The 18,005-nt window shown below is 44.0% G+C and overlaps 1 protein-coding gene across 1 annotated transcript in view; it reads right to left on the bottom strand.

Annotated features, from left to right (window-relative positions):
• The window catches only part of MED27 (mediator complex subunit 27), a 186,045-nt gene that overhangs the window by 19,502 nt on the left and 148,538 nt on the right, over nucleotides 1-18,005 (bottom strand). The window contains exons 5-6 of the mRNA XM_084820729.1: nucleotides 14,678-14,785; nucleotides 6,868-6,909 (exon numbers count right to left, since the gene is read on the bottom strand). Coding sequence (XP_084676855.1) covers nucleotides 6,868-6,909; nucleotides 14,678-14,785 — 150 coding nt within the window. The remainder of the gene's footprint in view (nucleotides 1-6,867; nucleotides 6,910-14,677; nucleotides 14,786-18,005) is intronic.

The following is an 18,005-nucleotide window of genomic DNA, read 5'->3' as shown; positions in this document are numbered from 1 at the left end:
CATTCCACACTCTTCTTCAGAGATGAATGACAGGAATACATCTTCATATATTACAATACTTATGTGCCCGTGCAGTGGGGAAAATGGTGCCTTGAAGTGGCACAGTTCAGGGAGACAGAGACGGAGAGAGCGGGATGCAAAGCCAAGCCTCCAGGGCCATAAGAGTCTAGTAAGGCTCATGTTGGCAGCTGGCTATGAATAGTTTTTTTTTTAAAGTAGGTAGGTTTGGGAAGAATCTATAATGCATTCCTACCCAAAGAAAAGCCACACACATAGTAGTGGTTAAACAAAGTACAAAAATATATTTATTTCTGTATTTATACTTCAACTTTATGAGAAATGGAGGTGCACTTGTGCAAAGCATGCCTGGAGTTGTGCTGGTCCCACCCTGCAAAATGAGGCTGCCTCCCATGTTGCTTGTCTAAAGGTGGATTCAAACATCACACCAGCCCTCTTTGGGCGATCTCCCATGTGTGGTCCCCATTGGCTGAGGAGGGGCAGGGAGTGGAGGCACGCTTATTGGCATCACCCCTTCCATTGCATTCCTGATGGCCTGGCCCTGCAGTCCTCCATGCCATGGGGCTGCACATCTGACGCAGGGAAGCTGCTCTATGTATGTGGGCACCCCGCACAAGCCATATCATACTAAATACTAAAAACAAGGAACAAACAATTACTGATTAAAACCTTCCCTGAATTCCACGAGATCTAGGCACCTTTGGGCATCACTGAGAGGGTCTTCCACAAAATGCCTGACTCTGCTAGATGAAACTTTTCCAGATGAATGAATTATAATGAATGAAGTCTTAACTGACGGGGAGACTCCCATGGGGAGAGGCATCCTGCAGGTAGCCCCCAAACCATCACCAGACAGACACCAAAGCACTGGCAGCTACAGGGGTAGAAATGAATAGGGGGTGAAATACATTTTAGTATGTATTCATTTTTTTAAATATATTTGCTGGGTTTGTAAGTCCAACACACAACAGTGTAAAATGCTTATATTTTGAGAATGTAATGGGTTTTTACGGGTTTTATTATTATACTGTAAAGCCCACCATGAGCCTTTGGAACAGGGTGGGAACAAAGGCCCTCAATGATGACAAATAAACAAAGCTCTTACTTTTCTGTTCAGCTTACTGGCTGGAGATATGTGAGGAGTTAATAAAAAGGTTAAAAGATCGACGCTATCTTTGCACCTGCAGAGTTTAAAATGTCAGAAAAACGTGGAGATGTGCCAACCTTTTCTCAGCTCTTTGTGTTTCTGCCCTTTCAGAGATTCCTCCCTATATTTTTAAGCTCTATTCTCTGAAACTCACCCTGCTGGTTTGCTGGATGATTATAAAAGCTTATTCACCCTAGAAGGGAGTTCAAGCAAATCTCTAGGGGAACTTTGGTAAATACCTGTACATTTTAGCTGTAATGGGCCCTCTGGGAACTCTTCTCCTACCAAATTAAACACACCCAGGGATCTTACTAATCAGGGGAAGGCACAGGTCTTGCTGACACAGCCAGAGTTTGCAAACAAAGAAGTCAAGGCAAATTTAGCTCCACATGACAGGGTCGGACTGGGAGGGAACAGAGGTCTCTGCTCTTTAACCTAAAAGGGCCATGCTGCGGCTGTCTAAGAAATTAACATTTTGGCAGCTTCAATGAGCAGGTACCTTGCGAGTGTCCAGATGTTGCTTTATTGTCGCTGAGGAGAGAACGAAACCACAGTCCAGCTTTGAAAAACCTGCTGTTCAAAGCCAAATCGATGTCATGATACTTCAAGGGGCTACCACAGAACTGATTCCTTGGTAGAAATTATTTCCTGTTCCTATTTGCGGGGTGGAAGAAACAACTTTGCAAGGGCTTAAAAAGGATAGCAGGGAGATACGTACAAATACTATCCTTTTAAAAAACACCCACCTGTGGTTAAGAAAATATTCATTTTGCAATATGTTGGGACAAGGATTCCCAAACTTTCGGCCTTCAGAGAACTCTTGCTGCATTTAATATTTTGGAGAAGGGCACACAGTGCTGTGGCACCCGGTATGTGTAATAATCTTCCCCTGAGATTAGACAGGCACCAACACTTTTTATTTTTAAGCAGCTGCTGAAGACCAAGTGTTTATGCAGGCCTTCCCTGTACAGTGCAGGCTACCATCTTACGTAGATACAATACATTCTATGTACTGGTCTTTATGTTTATGTTTTCTGTGAAATGCTTTGCAATCTTTAGCTGTAAGCAGTTTATAAATACAGAGAAATACATGTATTTGCTTGCTGAAGTATCTCTGTGCAAGAGGGTTCTTGGGTATGATTTAGGGCAGGGGTGGAGAAGCTCTTCTCTGTTGAGGGCCACATTCCCTCAAGCACAATCTGTCAAGGGCTGCATGCTGGCAGTGGTTGGGGCCAAAGTCAGCGGGGGTTGGGCCCCCCCTTTTCTCTTTTGGCCACCTGCCCCACTCTCCACCCCCTCCCCGACCCCGTTCCCTTCCTCTCCATCCTTGGGCTGTGTCAGGATTGATTCTGAGCGTATGGAGATAGTTAGCAGTTCAGATTCAGACAGGGAACAGCCAGAATCTGGCATCTTCCCCAGCCAGTTCAGATATGGAGAGGCGTGCTTCTCAGGAGGCTAGCACCCAGATGGCTGGGCCTGAAGCTCCCCCCTCTCCCTCCTCCGTGAGAATCCAGGAGGAGGAGGAGGAGGAGAGTGCGGTGTATGACCTGAGGAATGCTAGACTGCGGCGCAGAGTGAAGCAGGAAAAGTTAGAGGCGGAGCTCAGATGGTCGACCCGCTTGGCGATGCGTGAGGGTTGACGTAGGGGAGCATCACTGAATGGGAGCAGTTTCCCTCTCTATGTTATCCTAGCCAGCAAGTCCCTGTTCAAACTGCTAGCAACATTGTAGTTCCCATTTGGATTCCCTGCTGTTATTCCTTTGTAGCCTGAGAGCCTTCGGGGATTTGCATCTGTAATGAACCTGTTGATAGTGAATTAAAGGCCTGTGTTAGACCGAAGCCTCCCTTCTTGTGTGTGTGCATGAGGAAGGTGGGGGCCAAGGGAACATGACAGATTGCCTGAAGTGGGACAGACTGCTCTTGCCAGAGTTGTGCATGGATTGCTTGCAGAGTGCTTTTGAAAGAGTGGGAAATTTTCAAGACAAATGAGGGCTACCAACTCTAGTATGGGCCTTATGTTGTACTACATGGTTTTAGTTTTTGTGAACCGCCCAGGGAGAGTCAGCTATTGGGCGGTATGGAAATAAATAAATTAATTAATACAGTCAAGGGCCTTATTAATGGGCAGCTGTTTTCTGGCCCTAGGTTTCCCAGCCCCGATTTATGTATTTATTTACAACATTTGCATCCTGCTCCAGATCTAAACAGATTCTGGAGCAGTGGACAACAAAGAGATAAAATGAACAAAAGATAGTAAAGAAGAAACATGACATTCAGGTTATTATTCTTTAAAAACAGAGTGCCAATAAAACCGAGGCTGGTTAACCAAGGAAGGCTTCTTGTAAAAGAGCTGTTACCAGGGGGCGCAAAAAACTACTCAGTGTTGGTGCCTGCCTGACCTCCAGAGGCAGGGGGTTCCACAGGACAGGAGCCATTTAGGGTACACAGTTCACCTGAGTAACTGGCCTACAGGGTCTCTCATCATCGCCCCATGAACTGAGTGCACCGCCTAGACCACACTCAGCACTCTTCCTGGGGCTGCACATTGCAGGGAAAGATGGGCAGCTAGTGGGCACACCGTCCCTCAGGGAAGCTTATCCGCCATTACTGATCTTTCCCTTGGAGCGCATTGGAAGCACCGTCATATGGCATATTTGAAAAGAAGGGCGTCGTCTTGGGACATGTAGCAACATTTGCATCCCTCTGTCGGGAAGGGCCTTTCAATTTCTCTCCTTTGCATTATTACCACATTTCATTCACATTGTTTTTGAAGGAAGAGTGTGATACGTGCACGCCAAAGGGCAAGAGGAACATGCATATTGCACATACATGTTCATGGTCTATTTGTTGTGGGTTACCTTTCAAGGTTCTACTGTAATATAATAGCAGTGAAAGGAAGTGAGCCACTGAATTCTGGCACTAGGCTATTGAATAACTGACTTTTTCTTAACAAGTGAAATAGAGTATGGTTACAATTTATCAGTGGCATTGACCTCAATGGGACTAAATGGACTTCAGTCTAAGCCAGGGGTAGGCAGCCTGGTGCCCTTCAGCTGTTTTGTATGACAACTTCCATCAGCCCCAACCAGCATGGCCAATGGTTAGGGATTATGGAAGTTGTAGTCCAAAACATCTGGATAGTACCAAGTTGCCTATCCCTGATCTGGCTTAAATGGTTTGTGAAAGGGGCTGTGTATGGTTAACCTGAGATTGCCTGGCTTTTAAATTTCTCTTTGCCAATTTCAAAAAGGAAGTAAATGCATACATAAATACCACAGACATATGCCGACTATATCCTTGTCTAATGTTAAGACCCCAAAGTATTTGAGAGTCAAGCCTGAACCCATTTATAATGTAAAAATATGCAATAAAAAGGACTTGAGAAAAACACTTCTAATGGCAAGAACAAAAGCCATTCCATGGGCTATCATTAGTTTAAAGCATTATTGATTAAGGATTATCATGGCTAATTCTGTCCTTGGTTGTTTTGCATTATGCTCCTCTCTAACTGATGCAAGGAATATATTTTCAGACGGGAGAGAAGAGCTGCCTGATCCCTTAATTCTTACTCGCCTCTAGAGTAACTACTGTGTTATTCTGCCTCTTAATGCCAGTCAGCGTGTGCACTGCTACCTACGTCCCCAAAGCTATTCTTTGATCTGAAGGAAGTTCGTATCGCAGATCAAGCTTCTTTACTTTGGGTTGAGCACAGAATCCTGGTACAGAAAGTTCCAAGGAATGCTTATACAGAAATGATGCTGGATGGTTCTGACCCCGGCTTTGACGCACTTTGAAATCTCTTGCTTGTATTTGTCTGGTAAACAGGAGCAGTAGGTTTGACGTCCTTCAGTCCTCAGGGAACACCTTCCGCCAGGGAACCTCTGCACATTACCGTGTGCCAGCTCATGGCTTGGGTCCAGATTTCAGCTGTGCTGGCGGAAGTGTGCTTCCCTGCCAACAGCAGCCCCTCCAGCCCCCTGAAAACGAGGCACAGAAAGTCTGGAGACCCTGCTGAATGGGGGTGAGCTGTGATGTGTGTGAGGGATCCCCCAAAATCAGGTGGAGGGGAATTCTACGAGCGTAGTCCTTCCTCTCATGGAAGGCACATCGTGGATTCAATCCGGTGAGATGGGGAGAGGCACTTGTGGGATTCTCCGCCACAGATGCCAAAGTAACTTGCCTTGCCTTAGGTGCTGAGCACCTCCACCTCGAGCAACAAAAAGTCTTGGGTTGGCCTTGGTGGTGGGCAAGATGCCCCTCGCTCTGAGGCAGCCCAAGCTTCCTCAGAACACAGTTTAAAAGCCACCGAACTAGAGAAACAGCTGGGAAGGAAATTAAACAACGTGCATTTAACTTTTGAAGTTCCTTCAACTTTAGACTCGGATGCAGTAAAATCAGAATGGGTTTAGCTTTGATATGCAGTCCTCTGTTGGAAGTGGGTGGGATTCTTCTGGATTAGGTGGCTAGAAAAGGAGACACAGCTCACCATTTGTGACTTGGAGGTAATTTTTACCTCCCCACTGCTGACCCCTCTGGGCAAGTGGCTATTTACAACTCTGTATCATCATTCCTCTAGCTCCTTTAATGCCCAAGATGCCTTGCCATCTTTAATTTATTCATCATCCTGTGAAATTTGGAATCAGACAGGGAAACATGCATTCCATAGATTGATAGGGAAATCATCAAAGCATCCTCTTTCTGATGTGCCGTACCACATTTAAGATAGTGGCTGAAGACAACCCCTATTACTGGGGGGAGAGATTATGCTAAACACACACCTGTGTCAATGTCAGGGTGTCTGCCCCCAAACAAAGACCTTCCGCACCTTACCTCCTGCACCACCAGCACTCCGCTTCCTTGCCAAGCCTGGCACACTAAGCTCATCAGCTTGCTACACAGGTCCAATCAGGACCCTCAAGGTCCTACAGACTCCCAGCCTCAAAAGCAGCTCCTCCGTCTGAGCAACTCGTTGGTGCAAGAAGCTGTCCAGGTACTTTATCCTGCCAGGATTGTTGTCTTTTCTGAACTTTAACTTTGGCCCAGCTCTGACTACACCTCTGACCTGCCCCTGTGCTGGAAGCCAACTTCCCTTGGTCTTGGGACCCTACCCCTGCAAAGGCCTGACACACTGTGCGCGCGTGAATGTGCACACACACACACACACACACACAGAGCTAGTGGTAATTTTTACTCCCTACAGCTGAGCCCACTAGGCAAGGGGCTATTTACAACACCATATCATCACTTCTACAGCTCTACTAATGAGCAAAATGCCTTACAATTGTGTGTGTGCGCGCACACACACGTATGCATTTTTATATATGTTTTATATTTTGCTTCGGGATATTAGAAGAGATAATATGGATCTACAGACAATACCCTAATACTCCAAGGACTTAATTTCTAGCTAGCTTTTGTTTTTTTAAAAAAAACAAATCCCTCTCTGGATTTGCCACACTCTTCGATATTCTTCCATCCTGAGTGTTTCTAAAACTCTTATCTTGGCACCCACACTTATCTGAAACCCCAATTGTGTTAATGAGGAAGGAGGAAGCCAAAACAGTTAACTAAACAAACACTTATTTATACACACTCCACATATATATAAAGGGAGTGTGTGTGTACATAGTGTATATATATAAATAAAATGTTCATTCACATTCTATAAACAAGATACACCAGTTAGAAACCAAGACACTTGCCTTCTGGAACACCTGATAGTTGGACTTGGACCATATATCAAGCTGTAGAAAGAAAGAAAAAAAAAAACAAAATCCCCTATTAACATACACAACAATATTAAAAAGTGAAGATTCATTCAAACTTTTTTTTATTTAAAATAATTTTGCTTGGAGTTATTGCTGACAAACCAAAAGATACAACACAGATCTAAAACAGCTTACTAAACCTTTACACTAGGTAGTGGGCTGGTGGAGATGCATTATCGTCTGTTCCTTACCCATGGTTAAAGGCCAGGAATGGGCCATGGGATTGCATGCTCCCACCCCTCTGAAGTATGAATCGCATCCCAATCCATGCATCATGGCTAAAGATTATGCTGGCATCAATGCCAATCATGGCTACTGTTAACCACTGTTTGCTCTTAACCAGGATTAAGTGCAAACCTTGGTTAACATTAACCATGGTTAATACCAGTGTCAAAAGAACCATTAACCATGACTAAGGCTGGTGGGAATTTGCACCCAAGAGGATTGGGGCAGGGGATTAAGAGTCCTGCAGCCTGCTCCCAATTTAACCATCGTTGAGGGACAGGCCACATTATTTCTGCACTGGTCATAGCTGTTTAACTTCAGCTGTATAGAAAATAAGTAGTTCAGGCAAGATAACAGGGCCATTCCAGAGTCTGTCTTTGCATCAGGGATAGCCTACAACTCCCATCAGCCCTAGCCAGTATAAACAATGGTAAGGGCTGGTAAGAGTTGCAGGCCAAAACATCTGGAGGGCCACAAGTTGCCTACCCCTGCCCTATATGTACAGCATAGGGACTACCATCACTAGAGGGGAGAGCTCTGGTATTTACTGTTTGTCATCTAGGCCAGAGGGTGTTTCATCCTGTTCTTACTAACACCTGGGACTGACAACTGGCCCTGCTTCACCATGAAGCTCTTTAAAAGGCTACACTGCTAGTCTAACTAGTAAGGTCAGAGGGTGTTGATAATGGAATCATTAATTACTTGTTTTAATATTGTTGTTTCATTATGTACTCGTTATGAAATTGTTCCAACTCTTCTTTAATATACATAGGAATGTATTGTTTTTTCATAATGCTTTGTTGTGAACTCCTCTGAGCACAATATATGGAAAAGGAGTGTACAGATACAGTGATTGATTGATTGATTGATTGATTGTCAGCTTTCAGGCTAACTGACAGGCTGGCCCCTGGTGCTAGATAAGCCAGAAGTCTGACAGACTGATGCTCCTTTTGTAGTAACTAAGGAAGCATCTCTCTCGGCAAGGACATCTGCAGACTGTGCAACGTTAAAGTTTCTTCTGTAGTTACATATTTCTATACAGCTACAACATGAACTCCTACGAATAAGCTCTGTTGGACTACTTCTTCCTCCTCCTCAGCAGCAAGATCGCTTCGATTCATTTGGAACAGATTGTGCTGATCCATGTGAATATTTAACAGCCTCAGGATAGTGCCTACAACAAGGACATCTCTCAAAGCCTTGATGCATTCTTGTGTCCACAACATAAGCAATTCAGTAACAAGTGACACAGAAAACATTTGGCTGAATTAAGCCAGAAAATATGCCTACAGGGACCAAATAAAATGTCCCCCTTTGAATATTGTATTTAGATTATTCTGGTGGCAAGAGGCCGGGGGGGGGGGGGGAGATCTCTGTTAAGCAGAAGTTAAGGTCACAGGGCAATGTTGCACATCTTAGCTGAAAATGCAACACATTTTGACATTTAAACTCCAAGAAGCCAGTCTCTTGCCTTGCCTTGAGGTTTAAAGGATTGCGGAGAATACGGATTAGCAAATGCGCTGCTAAGTAATTGTATCCAATTTCAAGTACATGGTTGCTATGCTTTCTGGAAAGTTGGGGGTAGTTCAAGAAGAACAGCTTGCATTGTCCCAGCCCAGCCAACAAGCAGATTTTATTGTGTTTTAGCAAACAGCCATGATACATTTCAGTGGAAAAAAAAGCCTCTAAGCATTTAGTTTCATACTGAGCATTAATCCAGAATAAAAACATACAACTAAAAGATATAGAGTTATGCAGAAAAATATGATGCAAATAAACATAATGGGTCAGTCTAATTTACACTTAATAGAGTAGAATCATAGGATCATAGGGCGGGAAGGGGCCTACAAGACCATCGAGTCCAACCCCCTGCTCAGTGCAGGAAGCCTGACTCCCAGGCGGTCTCCCAACCAAGTACTAACCAGGGCTGACCCTGCTTAGCTTCCAAGATCAGACGAGATCGGGCGCATTCAGCCCTTTTGCTACAGTTACATACAATGCAGAAGGGCACTTCCTAGCTAGAAATTTCACAAGTAACCTAGATTCACCGATTCAGTTTTTGAGTACTTTTACAAAGCCGTTACAATGAATTTTGCTATTTTTAATGTGACATACCTGCTCTGATCGGACAGCAAGTACATTAATTTATCATAGTTGTATTTCCTTCTGAATGTTAACAATAATGGTAGAATATATATTTAGCTTGAAGTTACATGTACATTCCACACTCCAGTAAAAGATGTGTAAGGTCCACCGCTGTGGTGCCAAGAAAGCCATCTGCAAGCGCACTGGTGCCCAAAGGCACCACGTTATGTATACCCTGTGGCAATGAAGAGGTTGTCAGTAACTTTTGTGAGGGCAGCATCAGTAGAATGCAGAGGGGGAAGACAGAATATTTTAATATATTTGAAGTTACGGCTTAAAGCCTTACTCTGATATCATGTATATATTAACTGGAACAATATGGGTGCTTCCACACCATGTCCTGGGTAACACCTATAACTTCCAAACATGTGGCCAATTTAAGTCATGTGGTTGACATACCTCCTAAAGGGGATGGGTATACTCAGCTTGTGTTGCACTCTGACCACATAAGTGGAGGAAAACATTATGTGGAACAGCATAGGAGTGACTGCAGAGGCAACAGCAACCACATCGCCCTAGGTAACACGTGAAGAGGGCCTCAGCCTCATAATCAACCACCTCCTCCAATCTGTGCAGGTGGATGAATGAAGTCTGATCCACTGAGCTGGAGACATTGATGATGTTGCAACCTCTCCCTTCCCTCCCCTTGAATGGCTGTACCAGCCACCACAAGAAGTATGGCTTTACAAAGGAGAAGTCTCTCAATTTTCTTCTTTCATTAAAAAAAAATGAACCATACAGAAAAAGAATTATACCAGAGCACAACCGTCAAAAGCAGTACTGAATGGTTCGTAATTCCTTAGCACCGGGGCTGAAGAGCCCTGATGTAATTCAGTTCTTGTGCTTTTTGATGCTCTCCAAGGTTTTAAAAAATAAAAAGGAGCCATATGCAAGGCCTGTAAACCCTCCACCATGAAACCAGACGAATGAGGCGGGTGTGCTAAACAATGCATTGTTGCAGGTCTATTATTCTTCAACTTTTCACTTTCAATCAAGACACACATTTGTAACTAAAAAGCTGCTGAAAGCACAATTTCAAGGCATCCTCTGCATGTGAATTAAATTGGGCCTCCCTCTCTCCCTCTTTCTCCCAGTGCCCCAGTCTCTCCACCCACCCCTGGCGCAAGTAACAAGAGGCCATTTTCTGAAGGTCGTCTGAACGATTTCAAAGGCGATAACAAATCAAAATGTTCCCTGCATCTAATATCAAACAGGGCTGGTGCCAACACTTATTAAAGAAATCGGATTCAGCCCCCTCCCCTTTACCCAAACACACGCACAACCTGCTTTGAAGTGGAAAGAATGCAGGGATCAGAAATTACTCGAGAGACAGTTCTGGCTGTCTTTGAAGCTTTCCTTTGATACCACTATTTCTTCTCCTCACTTACGCTGGGAGGCAAAAAGCTGCCTTTCCTTACTGATATGGGGTAATTAATGAAGGCAAAGCATTAACATAACCCAGGTGGCTTAATGTTCCTCAAACCTACCTGGTGCAAAAATGGTTGCCTGTCTCAAACTTGCCAAGTCATGGCTCTTCCCCACTTACAGCATTTATAGAAATGTGGCGAGCCAAGATTGCCAACAAAATCCGAATGTGGTTTTATTTTGATTAGCAGGGCTGGGTGGGCAAACTAATGGCTTGGCTCAAAGTCTGCTCCACAAGGATGAACTGCAGAGGTCTGTTTATTCAAGAATCTGTACAGCACCAGTTAATTGCCTCCATGCTTGGACTGTGCTGCCGAGAGGGAGAGAGGGAGAGAATGCCCGATATTATGGGTGGCATGAAGTCACCATTACCACTACATGGCTAATTAAAATGCATTGGTTTGTAGTGGAAGTGATGGGTGAGAGGAAACTGCAGAAGAACTGGAACTAGAACTGCCTGTAAAGTGAAAACTGACAAGTCTCACGGATGGGCTTTGTGAAAACTGCATCTATAAAAAGCAGCAGCAGCAAGTATTAGGTGTGAGGCAATCCAGCACAGATATAGTTAGGAGGCCTGGTAAATGTCTGATGCACAGTACAAACCCAGAAGTTACTAGTTCTTATTCATCTTCTCCCTGTGTCTCATAAATGGGCCACCTTTTCGCTATGTTACAGCAACACACACAGAGCGCAATCCAACATTAGCATGTTTGAGCCCAGCGATTTCAGCGGCCCTGAGTACACTAAAGTCATTGTTGGATTGTGGCTACTGCGTCTTACTTCCAAGTAAAGCAGAGCGTTTGTGCCACTGATTTCACTGGGACTTCCAAGTAAAAGGTCAGTGAATGGTCAGTCTTTAATGAAAGCCTCACAAATTCAGAGCAGATCTATTTCTTCCCAAAGCCCACATTAAGAATAACTGTTACCAGCTGATAAGCCTGTCTTTACTTTGTAAGAAAAGTAAACTCTTATTCCTCAGTTTTGCTGCCTCCCTTATGCCAGGAACAGTTTGTTAGGACCTCCTGTGCTGCCACTTCCTCACATTCCTTCCTCAAAACCCCAATTTTTTCATGAAGCCTCCTTCATCCCCATCACCCCCTTCTCTAGTGAAAAGCACGTAACAGCATCTACCCACATTCACCCATTGTTACTTTTGCCTCTCCTTTCCCTCTGTCAAAATTTAGATTTCTGATTTAGACTGTAAGCTTTTGGGGGGCAGAGACCTCTACATTCCCCTCCTTTCTGATACTCTGTAAAGCATAATCTACACTGATGTTATTATATAAACTAAAATAAAAATATATTAAGTAACACTGGGGAAGGTTAAGCTGTTATCTCTCTACTTAAATACTCTAGGACATTATCTGAGAATCTCCTGTCTCTATCAGATTATTTTCTTCACTTCTGTTTGCATTTTGAATGGGAAAAACTAGGGGTCTCTTTCATGCTTAAGGCAAAAGTTCTGATGTTTATAATCTACTGTTTTCCCTCTTATGTCCTCTTGTCTCAAACACTTGTAGCAAGAGTTAATAAAGTAGAACAGTCTTCCCCAACCCGGTGCTCCTCAGATGTGTTGGACTGCAACTCCCATCATCCCCAGCCAACACATCTGGAAGGGTGGGGAAGGCTGAACTACAGTAACCTTGTTCGACATCTCTTAAGTGCTTTCCTCAGAGCACCTGTTTGGGAGGAAAAAAACAGCAATCATTCATTCCCCAAAAAGGCACAATAAGAAGGAAACTGCGCTAATTCAAACCACCTCCTCTGTGTTTGTCACTGCAGCAGACAAATGAAATGTGGATTTTTATTCAAGGCCAGATTCAATTCTACAAAAAAGCAATAAAAAAAAGCCACATGACTAAATGAATTCAGGTCTCCAGCTTTGTAACAGTCTGAGACTCCACTTTCTAACCTATCCCAAGATACACCCAGGCCAAGTCTGAAAGTTAAACTATGTGCACCCCAGGTTGGTTCAGTTTGGACAAAAATGAAGGCTAGAGATGTAACACCACATTTAACTTTATTTGTGGCTACATAGCACACTGTGTTCATTTGCTATGTCACTATTACTGCTTTTGTTATCACTCCGATAGCTCCCTCAGTGTGCATGTCACTTTACACAGTAAAAGAAGGAAAAGTACAGGTCCCTGTCAGGGAGCCTACAGTTTAAATTTAGACTGTGGGTGGAGGAATAGAAGGTAAGCTAGGAAGGCAGCAGAAGAGATGGGTTTTTAAAGAAGACACTATCTAAATCAGGAGTGGGCAACTTGTAGTGCTCCAAATGTTTTGGCCTATAACTTCCACCAGCCCTAGCCAGCATAGCCAACGGTGAGGGATTATGGAAACTGTAAGCCAAGACATCTGGAGGGCCTCAAGTTGCTCACCTCTGATCTAAACATTCTGGTATAACCAACCGCAGAAGATGGTTTTATTTTTGAAAATCCCTGCTTTTTGGCCCTCAGGTTAGCTTCCAGTTTAAAAACACCTAAATACTATTAACACAATATTGTGAGGATAAAAGAAGAAGTGAAGAGACATAAGTTGATGAAACTGATAAGATAGTCCAGCTCCAACTAGAGGTTCCAGACAGATGAATTTCATTTGCATGTGAAGAAGGATTTTTGGATGGGCATTTTTAGACTTTAATTCCACTGGTATCCTATGTCAGCTTCTCTTGTAAACATTTGAAGAACCTTCTTTAGAAAGGCAAGAAAAATGGAATTGTGCAGTATTCTGTTGGGAGTAAAATGTGTGCATGGGTGCATGATTCCCAGCTACAATGCACACTGATCTTTTGGCTCATGCTGTCAACCCATTGTAGAGGAAAAGTGGCATGTGTTTCTCTTCCTCAGGAGAAGGTTCTGAGCATGTGCAGTGCTTCTTTCACAGCCCATGTGTGCTACCAGGTAACCTGGTTTAATGCCAGGGCAATCTTGCGACACCCTTTTAATCCTCTCTTTCCCTCCACCCCTGCCCAGCAGGAGAATCTTTTACCTGGAAATAGAATTATCTTTTCTTTCCAACAGAGCTGCCATTTCCCCCTGCCTTCAAATCCTATGGAGAGGAACGCAGCTCAGGGGTCAGCACATAACGCAATGTTGTATGTTACAAGAGAGTCTCTCTTTTTGAAAAATAATTCTGGCCTCATTATAACATGGCCTATGGGTGCCAAGTGGTCGTCTGGTTATAATGAACCTTGTATTTTAATAGGTTTCGTAATAAGGACAGAGAGAGATCCAGAGAGGGGGAGAGAAGAATACGAGAGACAGAAATGCTTAGTACTTGTTACTGGCAAAAAGGGTGGGTGTCTCAGCAAGAGCCCATTCCACTCTGAAAAGAGAAACAAACCAAGCTGAAGGCTATCAGGTCCCGTTAACATCCTCTAAAGCACCACAGAAAGCCATATGGAGTGCGTGCAGACAAGAGAAATTAAGGGTTCAAGTAGGGTGAATGTTTCATAAAGCAAATTGCTCCTGGAAGCTGGTTACACTTCATTTAATAGCTGCCATTCGAAATGCAATGCTCACAGTCAAACTCAACCGACTTAGGAAGACTAGTCTAATTCCTCACAGAAGGGTTGATCTAGCTGAGTGTAAAACTGGTGCAAGATTCCCCAATGGTGCTGGGGAAAAAGAGAAAATTCTGAACTTACGTGCTCAAAGCACTTTGGTGGGGGGACCAAAATCCCTCAGTAGATGCTAATAATGAGGCAACAGGGGTCCGAGGTGATGAATTAGAAATTCAAGCAAAGGCACGAGGGCTTAGTGAATTAGCAGATGCTTGGATGCGAGGGGGAAAAAACAACAGGAGAGAAGTTGCTTAACAATATCAGCACAACTTCTTCTGCAAGTGGTGTGTCAGTTCTGAAGGCTTGTTCTTCCATACTTGTCTGAACGCTACAGTCCACATAAAAGGTCATAATGAAGGGAGATGCGGAAGTGACACTCACCTTGCCATCTTCCGTGTAGACATTTTCGTGATACCCCTTGACAATTGTCCGGTCGATGAAGAGGCTCCGCATCACCACTATGACTTTTAACACTTTTCCTAAGGTAACCTGTCAGTAAAACAAAGATAAGCGCTGAGGAAGCGTAGGTGGGGAAAAAAACATACTCAGAATTCACAAGACTGGAAAGCAAATGGGGACTTCCCTTTAGCAATACTGTATACGAACAGAGAACTACCTGTTCTGGGTAGTGCTTAGAATGACACACTGTGCATGACAGAAGCCATCGCCATGTTGATGCCTTCTGTCATGCATCTCTCCAAAAGATTTAGGATCACCCACTCTGTATTATGACATCATCACCTACACGTTCTACTGCTCCCACTGGAGGAAGCTGCTGCTGTGCAGCTGAAGCAGAAAAACTCAAAATATGTGGTCACAAAACTGGGTAAGCGATCCTAAGTTTTATGGGGATGCTGTTTTCAGGGCATCCTCACATTGCAAATATTGCATCGTTTCCATGTAAGGAGGTGTCCCTGACAGGTAGCAGTGTAAGGTTGCAATCCTATTCTCACTTACCTGGGAGTAAGTCCCATTGAAGTCAGCGGGGCTTACTTCTGAGTGGACAGGCACAGGATTGCACTTTCTGGGTTTTTATCTTCCCAGTGAAAATGAGTAGTTTATGACGCACGAACCTCTCTCTGCCCATGGGCTGAATTCAATTTTGGAGAAGCTCTCGGGGGCCGCATTCCAGTAGTGGGCAGGACAGATGGCAAAGGGGGTGGGGCCAAAAATACCAGCATATTGTAGCTTAAAGCTCTTCCTCCCAGTAACCTCTGAGAGATATTTTTAAATATGTTCAGCCGTATATAAATCTATTGAAAAAATAATAAATAAACTAAGCCTTAAGAGAGGCATATCAACATTTTGGAATGGGAAAAAAAGTTGGACAAAAGCCAGGACACAATGGGTGGTTTGGGGGGGAAGGGGGCGTGGCTATCTGGGGAACCTCAGGGGGATTTTGCCCCTGGGCCTGAGGTTCCCCACTCCTCATCTTAATAGTGTACTCTTTTTCTGTGAGTGTGGATTCTTATGTAGCCAAACAACATCATTCATGCACAAGAGAGAAGTATCAGCAGATTTGGGAGAACTCCAAGGTTTGCAGGAGTACCCCCCCTCAAAAAAAACATTTAGAAAAAATCTTTAGAAAACGAGGACTGGGCTGACTGGCTGGTGGGGGGGGGACAGAAAATCAGGGGGGAGGGGGAACAGAACAGAGTCTCCTGGAAAAGGATATGGCTGCTGCATCCCCAACAAGAACATTTTGTTCCCACTTGCTAAACAATTTTCCTCAATTCTATTGAGGTAATACATCAAGTCCACAGAAAACGCTCAAAGAGGGTTTAGCTGTGTGTGTGTTTACATTTGCTGGGAACTCATTCATGGAAATAAATACTTCCTTTTCTAAAACTCGCACACTTTAAAATTATTAGAGCTCTTCTACAGAAAGCTGCATCCTAGCAAAGAATAAGAGAACTGGTCACACAAGAAGAGATGGTACAAATCTGAGGTTGAAGAAACTTGTCTACTATTCTGACCTTTGCTTTAAACTTTATTATATAACCTTTTAGGAAAAGTGACTAAAGGCGCAATCCTTTGCATATTTAGACAGAAAACATTTCTACAACTCCCAGCATTCCCCATGGCTGACTGGGGAATGCTGGGAGTCGCAGGGCTGTCTTCTGTTTAAACATGCAAAGGATTGTGCCCCAAGTTACCGAAAACGTTAGGAAAGCTTTTTAAAATTTAAGTTTGCTACAATTCTATTGGTTTCTACACCTTCAGTTCTTTAGATGAAGAGCACTCTTCCCCCACTCCAGCTTTGGTGCAACAGTTTTTGCCTCTTTAACTGCCTCTATATGCCGAGGTGCAATTGCACGGGAATAAAGCATTCAGCACAAGCCCATACAGTGCTACAAATGACTATTTCTCAACAGATGGCATAATCTAATTGCTAATGGCCACTTGGACACCTGAACACACGCACAAGTTGTGGGGAAGAGGTACCTGAAGGCCTGCAACTACCCTGTCAGTATTAGCCCCAGTTCTGGGTTTCCCTTGGGGCAGGACACCCATTCCAGCAATGCATGTAACAAAGCAACACAGGCAGTCTTTTGTGTAGAATGTAGGTACATATTGATACCTTTTAGTACTCTTAAAAGTACAGAGAATTACAGAGAAGCAGCAGAAAGATGAAGCATAAAAAAACAACAAAATAAAGACGTACTCAGGTATCTTTCTTCACTGCTCGGCTTCAGTGGAAATATCAAACGAGGCTCAAAAACACAGAAAGTACCTAAAGTCCTTTGTTTCAGCAGTTTCAAAAGGTCTAAGACGACACTGACTCGGTTCACACATTCAAAGCAGCCCACCATGGCTTATTTAAGCCATGGTGGGCTGTGGGAATTTGAATATTCAATGACTGGCCATGGCTTGTCATGTTGGGCAAACCCAGGCGGCAGGTGCATTGAACACCCCTTGCATAGCCCATGGTTTGTTGCTGGGTTATGTGTGGGCTCCCCAACTGCCCAGGTTTGCATGCCATGACAAGCTGTGGCAGGGTGTTGAATATTCCAGTACTGGCCCACTGATGTGCCATGGTACACTCTGGGAACTGGAGAGGTCCACCTGTTTCCCATTGAGCTATCAGGCAGAATCCAGCACAGAGATCTCTGGGTCTGCTAAACAGTAGTGCCTTGGTAACCAATCCACAGCAGGAATGCCTAAGCCCATTAGAGCTGGGCCAGCGTGTACAGGAGCTGTGTAACCCTACCTCTAGTAGGTAACAAAACTTATTAACATTTAAACTGAAAATTTCCAGGGGGACGGGCGGACTAAATAGAACACACAAACTTGCTCCCCATGTGCGACAGTCAGGTTCAGACACAGGAAATTAAACACACCGACATGAGAAAGACTGACTGCTTTCCAGGCTCCCAGAACATGCCTACTATAAAATGGCATCAGCCTTCTAGAAAAAGTTCACAATCATGCTCATGCATTAGACTTTAGCATCAACTCAAACCACTATTACTACAGTGTTTATTCAAGTGGCTCAAAAGATTTAATCACCATTTTGGTAATTCTGTACAACAATCCTGTACTACAGAATGAGGGGCTGAAGCAGAGATCAGGTGGCTTAAGGCAGGGGTGGGCAGAAAGTGGATCTCCAGATGTTTGAACTCCCAGTGACAGCCAGTGTGGTGTAGCGGCTACTGTTGGACTGGGAGTCGGGAGATCCAGGTTCAGGTCCCCACTCGGCCTTGGAAGC

Source organism: Heloderma suspectum, chromosome 14 (genome assembly GCF_057233095.1).
Source record: "Heloderma suspectum isolate Gila_16-S chromosome 14, 16-S_ref, whole genome shotgun sequence".
Classification (NCBI taxonomy): domain Eukaryota; kingdom Metazoa; phylum Chordata; class Lepidosauria; order Squamata; family Helodermatidae; genus Heloderma; species Heloderma suspectum.
Note: the sequence above shows the minus strand (reverse complement) of the source record. Positions and strands in the feature narration are given on the sequence as shown.